This window comes from Clupea harengus, chromosome 2, assembly GCF_900700415.2.
Source record: "Clupea harengus chromosome 2, Ch_v2.0.2, whole genome shotgun sequence".
Lineage (NCBI taxonomy): Eukaryota > Metazoa > Chordata > Actinopteri > Clupeiformes > Clupeidae > Clupea > Clupea harengus.
In genome coordinates this window covers 25,546,696-25,557,442 of record NC_045153.1, presented here as the reverse complement: position 1 = coordinate 25,557,442, position 10,747 = coordinate 25,546,696, and the positions used below count along the sequence as shown (strand labels likewise).

The following is a 10,747-nucleotide window of genomic DNA, read 5'->3' as shown; positions in this document are numbered from 1 at the left end:
TGATTTCAAAACAGACCTGCAATGCTGTTTAAGTCCCCCTGCAAGTCCTCTGGGTCTTGTCTTTGATACAGTGTGAGTAATCTGTCAAGTGGACCAGTAGCCATTGTGCAACTCTGTGATTTAATAAAATCCAACACATAAAGCTCTTAAGCCTAAGGGGACCCTACATTGCTCTAAGCCACACTATGAGCTCAACTCAACACTTAACGTCACATTCACAATACAATTCAGATACATGTTTTCCTTTAGAAAGCAAGCAATACACAGTAAGGCACTCAGCATGTATACTTATACACATTTTATATATCTATATACTGTATACTGTATACTGTATATATATATATATATGTGTGTGTGTGTGCGTGTGTGTATATACATACAGTATATATCTCTCTCACACACACACACACACACACACACACACACACACACACACACACACACACACACAGAGAGAGAGAAAGAGAGAGAGAGAGAGAGAGAGAGAGAGAGAGAGAGAGAGAGAGAGAGAGAGAGCGAGAGAAGCGATACAGTATGTCTTCTAAATAAACATGACATTTTCTTTGGCAACCAACATTCCTTAGGAGGAGCTGTGTTCCCTCTTGTCATGTCTGATCAGCATGCATGCCATGTTTGTGATATATCACCAGCGACTTTCATGTGCCTGTAATAATGAAGTGTGGATTGGATATTCTGCCAGAGCTAACCCTCACCCCAACAATATGCTCCCTGCAAACTGGAAAAAAAGAATACCTGAAACAAGATGTTCAAGACTACAAAACAGAGTTTAAATTACGTAGTGAATATGATGTTTCGTTTCTAATCCTTTTGGGTCTTTAGCCTACCACAGAGTGTTCAGTGACGACAGTCTGTGTTCCATCATTGTATTTAAACGACTTCATTTAAAATGCATGATCGATAATCCCATATGCGCAATCTCAGAGGCTCACAGTCTATCATTGTCAATATTAATAATAAAACCACACTAAATAAGTCTTTGCTTTATTGTACTTGGTATGGGAGGATGCATTATTGAGGATTTAGCATTTTGACTCATGGACTTGTAATGGTATCCCTGTCTCACTGTTTGATGATTATTCTCCTTTGGAGAATGGATGGTGATGTTTCCATGATTGTCCATCAATCCACGAAATTCATGAATCTTTAATATTTGTCTCAGTTCTGTAGTTTGGATGCATGGGGCTCACATGTACTTCGTTGTGCATGGTCTGGTTTTTTTCATGGCACAATATCACATTCACTCTTTACTAAGCATTCTCCAGCACTGATATTATGAATATGAACCTTCAGCATGCAGCTGAGCAGCTGTCAACATACAGCGTAAATGTGAATGATTGCACTAATTCCATGGTTACAGTGTACGGTATGACAAGGTCATTCTTTAAACTGAGTCGTTATACTTGTATTATTTATTTATCTCCGCGGCTGCATCTCCCTTATTTCTCAATGGGCCAGATGGGAGCTGAGCCTTCTGTGAAATACACTGACAGATGTTTCCGTACACACTAAGAGGGGCTTTCCGGCCTGCCCACATTTGCATTTTTCATGCTGCTTCAATCCCACCCCAGCAGCTTAAACTAAACTGTCCGCAGAGTACGTATGGATTAAAGTATTGATGAATGTGAAACACAAACATAACAAAAGTAAGAATGAGTGTCTGCGGGGGAAGGCGGGGGTGGGGGGTGGATGCATGTATGTTGGCAGGGAATGAATGGATGCCAGCATGAGCATGTTGTGGAGGGTGCATGAATGTGTATGGTGTATGTGTGGGGCAAGGATTTTAGGGCAAGATCAATCTTGGGGATGGAGAACTGAAACTGTTATATAGCCCCTACCTTTTCCAAGGTGTGGGCAATGATCTAATCATCTCCCCAGTTCTGTGTTCAGTCCACGCATGGCATAAAGTAAAGGGGCGCACTGGGTCGTAACAGAGACACTTTCAATAAATCTCAATTGCAGGGAAAAATGTGGCTCTCTCAGCTGCATATCCTGCACCAGCCCACTAGTGCGTTCGCACAGAGGGCTCGTCCGACGCTATTGTCTTCTAATGTCTGAGGAATGGAATTTATTCTGTGCACAGAATGGTTAAAACTTCAGCACCATGGACAGGTCACTGTGCTAGATACCCTCCTCTGCACTAGTCGCTTAGATGTTGCAAAGTATCGAAAAGTGAAAGAAAAGGGCTATCGTATTATTGCATTTGCTTTTTATTCAGGAAGAGATTAAAGAATATAAGCGAACAAGGCACGACATTTTTATTTTGTGGAATAGAATGATTTGATTACGCGCGTAAATAGTGGAAAACTAGAGCCACGTGCCTTATGAGCGAGGCACCTCCTGGCTAAGGTACAGTATAATCGACGCCTTCAGGTTTGGCTTCCGAATCTGCGCTGTCTCTTCCTCCCAAAATTGAATGCGCGCGGCTTCGCCAGATCGAGGTGCCAAAGCTGAGCGTTAAGCCCTCAGAGGTAACGTCCCTCCCCCTGGCAGATGAGCTCCAGTCTTCCTTTCCCTCTCAGCACAGCGCTTCAGACAACAGCGGGATTGCGTCCATCTTCAGTTAGAGATGGTTTTACAACTCAATTTGACTCGAGCTTTCATCCCCGGTTCCATGTGGCATCGGCGCGGAGTTCTTCAAAGGCTCCGGCGCGAGTCCTGTCAAGACCGCGTCTAAGTAACACCGCAAAGGTCACTGAGAGGGAAAAAACTGCAATGATTTGTGACAAAGCGGATATAATTAAACAACAACGGTAACTTCAGCACAGGTTTTTAAAGCAGCCGCCTTCAAACGGCACTAGCTGAAGATCTTTCAACCATGCCAGTCCGAAGAGGTCATGTTGCGCCTCAGAATACCTTTCTTGGAATGATAATACGGAAATTCGAAGGACAAAGTAAGTATAAATTGTAATACAAAAGCCTTGCCGACACTTTCCATAGACTAGTACAAAAGTGAGCAAAGGGTCATATTGGTAAACAGACGATATGCTGATGCCTCTGAATTTTGTAACAGTATTAAAATGACTGTTTTATGATAAAACATTTTATATCCACCTTTATGTGAACTGAACAAATAATACTCTATTATAATGGCTTTATGTAATCTTGAAATATCAATGTGATTGTTTTACCTAGGGTGAACAAAGATTCTTGTGTGTACTTGTATGTGGTGCTTGGGTGAAATGTCCCATGCTCTAGTGTAGGTAGGGTGACCTGGGTTATTCCTGTGATGCTCAGTTTAATATTATATTGGGTATTGAACACGATTTACGACTTACGCTCATGATCATGCAAATCCTAATACAGTATGTGTGCTTTGTAAACACTGAAGTAATTGGAGTGCATCAGTGTTTAGTGATCTCCTGAATGCAGTTTGTGGGACAGCTGTTCCAGATATGCGTACTCATGCTGGTTATGGCAGGAAACCCATAGCACAAGCATTCAAGTAGCATAGCCAGTGTACATTGTGGTTGGCATGTTTGTCAACCAATCATTGATCATTATCATACAATGAAGTAGCAGGAAGCGGTGTGTGTTTTGATCATTATTCACTAATAAATGCCCTGCTTGAGCCACACACTGTTTGAAAAAAAAAAAAACAGGCTAAATAAAAAAACGTCACAAGACAGAAACGCTAACGCTCTCATCCTGTGCTCCCTCATCAGACAAGAAATTCATCATAGCAAACGCCAGGGTGCCCAACTGTGCCATCATCTACTGCAATGACGGCTTCTGTGAGATGACGGGCTTCTCGCGGATGGACGTCATGCAGAAGCCCTGCACCTGTGACTTCCTGCACGGCGAGCTCACCAAGCGCAACGCCATCTCCCAGTTCGCCCAGGCCCTGCTGGGCTCTGAGGAGAAGAAGGTGGAGATCACCTACCACCGCAAGGATGGTGAGTTCCCCCCTACTCTGCGCTTCCACTTTGGATCGGGGCTGCTCTAGGGGTCTTTTCTAGCTTTGCACACACTCTCGCAAAGGCTCTGAAAGGGTGCTGGGGAAATCATGTTCTTTTTTTTTACACAAAAAGAGGCTTTTTCTACTGCCTGAAATACCTGTCATTCTAAAAGCCGTTTGAAAGAAATGTGAGATTTAGTCATCAACAGAGACTCTGTCTGTCTGTCTCTTTCTCTCTCTCTCGCTCTCTCTCTCTCTCTCTCTCTCTCTCTCTAACACACACTTGCTCAGACATGCACACACTCACATAGAGAATCAAACACACTTTCTCTTTTTTTCTTGTTTCTCTTGCATTCACTCACTCTCTCTCTCTCTCTCTCTCTCCCTCTTTTCCTCGCTCTCCTTCTTTTTTGCTCTCTTCCTCTCCTGCTCTGCCCCACTGTCTTAAGCGTCTCATTTTCTTCAGAGACTTATTCCGAACGATTTGTGCACTGAACCAACGTCAGGCACGGCTCCAATAATGTGAGCATCCTCTCTCATATGCCAGGGGAGACTCAGACAAATCCCTCAGACGTCTCTCTGAGCAGCCTTCCCTGCTGGAGAATTTCACAGGATCAAAAAAATGCACCCCTAGAGGATGATGGCATTAACGCTCACATTTAACATCAGCCTCTTATTCATCTTGGGAGGCATCGAGGGGTTGAGGAATCCATAAATACAACCACCTGTGTTTGCATCAGCAATCAGGGCCTGGCGCAGCCTGAACTCTGTCGTTTAATATGGGCCTGGTGTGTGTGTGTGTGTGTGTGTGTGTGTGTGTGTGTGTGTGTGTGTGTGTGTGTGTGTGTGTGTGTGTGTGTGTGTGTGTGTGTGTGTGTGTGTGTGTGTGTGTGTGATGGTAGTGGAGGGAGGGGGTTGGATGGGATATCAAATAGGAGCTACTCCATTTCATCTTAGTAACAGGAGGCATCAGTTGATCAGCCTTCGTTATACTCACCTTACAACCCCTACAACCAACTCGCCTGTTGTTTCTTTAAGCCTGGATGTTTATGCTGGAATGATGGACAACTCTCTGATGTTGATTTAGGTTTGTTCATGGCATCTCTGTTTTGTGCTATTTAGATTACTTCACCTCTTGAATCCGAAGAAATGTATCTCCACTCATTCTTACTGCCAGTAGTCATGACGCCACCCTGACAGCCCAGAAGTCTGGCTTGTGGTTTTAGCTGCGTTGCTGTGTCATTACTCCAAGGACATTTACCCCAGACCAAGGTGCTCATGCATGTGCTTTACATCAGCTCAGCATCGTCTACAGTTATGAAATGGAGTTAATGTGTCTGGAGGCAGCCGCATCTGTTGCAAACACTGTTTTAATGAGAATCCAAAAAGCTTATCGCACATTGATTCGCAATCCAGGACTGCCACCAAAATAAATCGTTGTCATCCCCCTCGTACACAGTTCCGCCGTAAAACCACATGATGGCAGGGAGAGGCCTCAATAAAGACGCAAGTAATCACCACTGCTTCCTGTAAAACCTCTGTACTGGGTAAATCATGAATGCTCTGACACACAACAAACCTGTCATTGACAAATCATCATGAAAAACATAGATTTAATGTTGATTTAGAGATCGCGGGATTGGAGGTTAAATGGTGTGGTAAACTGTGTGTGTGTGGGGGGTGGGTGGGGGGGGGGATTGTTACTATGTACTGAGAGAGGCTCCCAAACCCTATCCCAGCAGCATATGGAGACATTAGCCGCGAGTCGCACTGATTGGCTTGGCACTTCTGGGAGAGGTGACATCGCCGCTAGATAGGTCATGAAGGAATCTGTCTCGCAAGTATCGCTCGCTTCTGTTGATGCATCAATTTAAGCCTCCGCGTGTGTGCGGATTGGTGTGAGTAGGTGTGTTTGTGTGTGTGTGTTTTGATGAGTGAGTGAGTGCTCCAGTGTGTGTGTGTGTGTGTGTGTTTTGATGAGTGAGTGACAGTGTGTGCGCTCCCGGGTGTTTGTGTGTGTGTGTGTGTGTGTTTTGATGAGTCAGTGACAGTGTGTGCGCTCACGTGTGCTTGTGTGTGTGTGTGTGTGTGCACTCGTACCCGTGCCACGCCTGTGTTCGTGTAACATTACCCGTCCGCTGTTACAGAGCCGTCTCCTGGCGCTGTAGAGAATGAGCCCTCTCCTCCCCGCGGCCTCATCTCTGCCTCCCTGTCTGTCATTGTACTTTTTTCATCCTCTGCTGAATGTCACTCCTGGCCCCATGGAGTGCTTCTTAAGCAAGCACCCCCCTCCGACCACCCCCCCAGCCATGATGGGGAATCTCATTTTGCACAAGCAGCAAGCACTCAGCAGGGCACCTGTGAAGTCGCAGGGAATTAAAGCCACGTCGGGCTCGCCGGTGCGCCGCATCCAGCGCTTTGATGATGGCACGTCTTGTCTTTTTACAGGCGTGGAGCATTACAGACAGGCTAATACGCCACACATTTATCAGCACACGCATGCAAACACTCACTCACACACGCACACACACAGACACTCACACACACACACACTCACACACACACACACACACACACACACGCAGACACTCACACACACACACACACACACACACGCACACACAGACACTCACACAGACACACACACATACACACACACACACTCACACACACACACACACACACACACACACACACACACACACACAGACACTCACACACACAAACACCATGCAGCCCTGGCACCGCCCTGCTTGCTCATATACATGACTGCTCAAAGCTATGGCAGGAGGCTGTGGTTCTATTATGTCATGCTACATCAAAAAAAAGACATTTCAAGCTTCGTCTGTGACCCAGAGCCCAGTGGCTATTTACAGCGTGTGGTCACCACGCCGGCTTGATTATTAAGCGTAAGCCGCCGTGTAGTGTGGTGGGAAGCCCTCACATGCCTCCAGCTTCACATGCCTCCCATTCCATGGATCGCCCCCATTTTAACGGAGACAGGACAGCCATAAACTGGACACAAATAGCAGGGACGGCTGGCATAGGGGGTGCTCATTAGTAAAAAGGAATGATAGAATGGACAGTTAGGAATGCACCGTCAAGCCCCTTACGGGGGTTGTGTTGTGACTGTGATAACATAGAAGGGGCTCCATATATAGACCATAAATATGGGCGGTGTGTGTGTGTCTGCCATTATTGGGGCGCTGGAGGGAGGCAAAAATCCATTTGACACTTTCAGATTCCAATCATTGGCACCCTCCCACAGAAGCAACCCTGAGCCAGCGCTCCTGGAGCCTGCTGGAGGAGTCGGAGCAGTCATCAGCGCGGTGACACACACACCGGGAGTTCACAATGAACAGCCGCCAGCCGTGCAGGGGCGAGAGGAGGGAATCTGTGCCCATATTGTGCCCGGGTGCAAAAAGAAAGTGTACACTTCGTAATAGCATCTGATGCTTTTCCCGTTAATTTGGCTCTCTTGGTGTTTCGCACCGACAGAGGTAGGAGGCGGGAGGCCTTTGCAGGCTTCATGTCTCCCTTTATCGATGCTCGCACTGAAGGATGTGCACCTCTTTAAATCGATTTGATTTGGTCGTCACTAGAAAAAGCCTGTGGACCACGGCTGCAAATCAGCCAATCTTGGCAGCGGTGTGATGCCACGTGTAAATTATGCCGAAGTTTGGCGAAGCGAAAAGGAGAGTCGATGCACTGAGTTGACAGAGACACTTTATCGCCACTCCAGCTCACATCGAACATCCACACAGGGTCAATTGAATTCACTTCACCTCGTCTTTCTTCACAGCGCCGAACAGAGCCGAGTCTTGAACTGAGGTGTCAGTCGGTGTGAGCTACGGCTGTGTCAGGCTCTGCCACAGCACTAGCAGCATCCACAGCAGTATCAGCCACTATACCTTCCTGGCTTATTTGCTTTACAGAAGCGGCAGTGCTAAGCAGCTTACGCGTATGCTTAGCGAATGAAAGAAATCTGGGATGATGAAGACCCACAGCCCCACACAAAGCAGCTCAGGGCCCTCCGGCCTTCCGTCCCCGGTGCTCCCCGCCTCTGCTCGCGTTGGGGCGCGGTGGTGCTCGGAAACCATAGTGCCGCATCATTAATTCACACCCCTCCTACCATGAGGGATGGTACCCCCGTTAATGAGGTAAATACTTTACTTTCGACGGGCCTTGTAAAAGTAGCTCGTCCGGTGGGATGTAATAATACTTTGTAACATAATGTGTCTGACAAAAGGGAAGCTGACACCGAGCTGCATGCTCGAGTTAAACGGATAATGGGCTTTTAACAGGCCTGGAGGAGAGAGGTGCGGACAGAGCTGGAACATGTGGCGTGTGTGTGTGGTGCAGTGTTTCACAGGTGGAGCCCCCGTCACACAACAGCCCCCGCCCCTGCCTCTCCGCCCCTGCCTCTCCCCCACTGCCTCTCCCTCGGTTGTCCTATTCCTCTGGGTGAGGGCTCCACGGCGGAGGCCTCCCCAGGGCGGCTGCCTGTCAGTCTGCGTAGGCCGCTGAGGGGATTCGTGAGGTGCGTGCGCCGTGTGAGATGTGGATGACTGCCTCTGAAAAGGAACATGCATTTTTCATTCCTCCCCCCCCCCCCCTCTTTGGTTACCCTCGGCCCGGCCGCAGGACTGCGTCTCCACACCAGGGTCAGGCGTTTTTACGGCGGTGACGTCAGCCGATCAGAGTAACCAGCTCATGAAATAAAAAAACATATCAGGTTTCATTTGGGGGCTCAGGTTGCGGAGGAGCCTAGCCAGACGAGACGCTGCTCCGTGGAGCGATTGCCTGTTTCCAACAGGGCAAGGAGATATTCTCTGCGGCAGATTTGTCGGATGCCCTGGTTTGGAATGAGTTTCATCATGCAGGTTTTTCTTGATCAGGAGATGTTTGTAAAGGGAAGTTGAATAATGGCACAGAGGGGGGGGGGGGGGGGGGGGTTGTTGAGGAGGGGTGCAGCTGGGGGGAAAGAGGAGATTGCTCATCGCAGCTGCTCAGCATATCCCTGTCCAAAGCATCAAGATACTGTATATCTCAAATTTAACAAATAATGCCAGCAAGGAGAGACTTGTGTAAGCCTCACAAGTTTCCCCATCTGCTTCAGCCCATATCTGTGATAACAGAGCCACTGTGGCCAATATTTTACCTCCAAATTACACCTAGCTCACCAGCAATCACAATTACAGAGTCGATGTATTATTTCATTATAATACAAGTGTACAATCCTGTTAAAGCCACTTACAGCGCAATGCTTTCCCACACATCCACTTTGGGTTTGTGGTTTTGTGGCACTGAACTTGAATACTAAAAAATAGGCTTCTTCTATATTCCTCATTACATTCATATTTATACTTATATATTCATTACAATTGTTATCCTGGGGCGAATTGGGTTCACATAAAATTCTGAATTTAAACAAAAAAGACAAGCTGCAAACAATGTGCAAATTGTAAAGACGGACGGCGGGTGCTAATTAGCTCTAGGTGATGGACTTGTCCACAATTAGAGCTTGGTGGAAGGCAGAGCATAACTGTGAGTTACAATTATCCCCAAAAAACTCAATAAATTAGCAGTGAAAATTATGCATAATGAATAACCTTGAATTGCTCGCATCTACCCGTGTGGGGGAAATTACAGCCCAGTTCCAGGGCTGTTAGTAGCATTGCTGTTCCTGCGCTCGCACATCTCTTCTGTCCCTTCTCTGTCTGTTTTGCCTCCAGCACAATCCATGTATTCACTGTTTTCCTGTTCTATCCTATCATGGCCAATTATTGTCTGCCATTTGCTGAATTTCTGACCCAAAGATTGACTGTCATTTCTGAAAAGAGAGCTTTCTGTTCAGCCGGCTGGAGCACCTGTGTGGCCCTTTTAGACGGCGGAGAATACTTATAGCTTCCTCCCATGCTATTAATGAGGACTAAACGCATGGTCACCCATTTCACATCATTGCATTAGCCAAGGAGTACGATGTCTATAACCATTAGCGCACGCCATGCTGTGGGCACACAATTAACCCTGTTATTTGTCTTGGCTGATGTTGGTGAAGACATCTCAAAATGGATATCTTGCGATTCAATAGAATGAGATTCTTTAAAAGGCTGTTAATTAATTACATTTGGCATATGACTACCATTACTCTCATAATAGTAGGCTTTGGTAGGTCTAACCGTGAAGATATTGATTTTGCTATTAGTGTTAATAACACTTTCTTTCACTACAGTCAAATATAAGTTAGGAATGTCAGGTTGTGAATGAATGTAAGGTGTTGGAATAACCTTGCCAATAATAAAATAAGTCTTTGTTTCACATCTGTGCATCTCTATCAATAATATTCATTTGCATGTAGTCGTGGACATTTTAAAACCTAAACTAGGTCTTTCAGTAGTCCTGGTTGCACCATAAACTCTAAAAGCAACAAAACAAAGACACTGTGATGTCTTTGAACACCTTCAACTGCACCCACCAAAGGGAGCGGTAACCTTGTCTCAAGACAGCCTGTGGTTTTCCAATGACGACTACCATTGGCCATGATTAAAAATGAATGTAGGCCATGGCGTCTGGCTCGCTTGAGCTCCAGCGAGGCGAGAAAAAGCCACATGGCCGGCCCACCGCAAACAAAGGGTTAGCCAGGCTCTACACTCCCCAACCCAGCCCAACCCCACCCCCATATCTCCCCAATCTGATTCGACGAGGCTGCATACAGTTGTGCGGAACAGCCCCCGCAACGATAACCCTGTCAGATTGCATCGCCAGCATCACTACCAGAGATGGGAGAGGGATGGTCCAAAGAAGCCTGAAAGTGCCCATGTGTTTTTA

At 46.6% G+C, this 10,747-nt stretch overlaps 1 protein-coding gene across 1 annotated transcript in view; it reads left to right on the top strand.

Annotated features, from left to right (window-relative positions):
* The first annotated feature begins 2,393 nt into the window (after window positions 1–2,393).
* Window positions 2,394–10,747, top strand: part of LOC105907942 (potassium voltage-gated channel subfamily H member 7) — a 50,519-nt gene continuing 42,165 nt past the window's right edge. Inside the window, exons 1-2 of the mRNA XM_042710639.1 lie at window positions 2,394–2,912; window positions 3,684–3,914. Of these exons, the coding sequence (XP_042566573.1) occupies window positions 2,837–2,912; window positions 3,684–3,914 (307 nt within the window). The 5' untranslated portion in view covers window positions 2,394–2,836. The remainder of the gene's footprint in view (window positions 2,913–3,683; window positions 3,915–10,747) is intronic.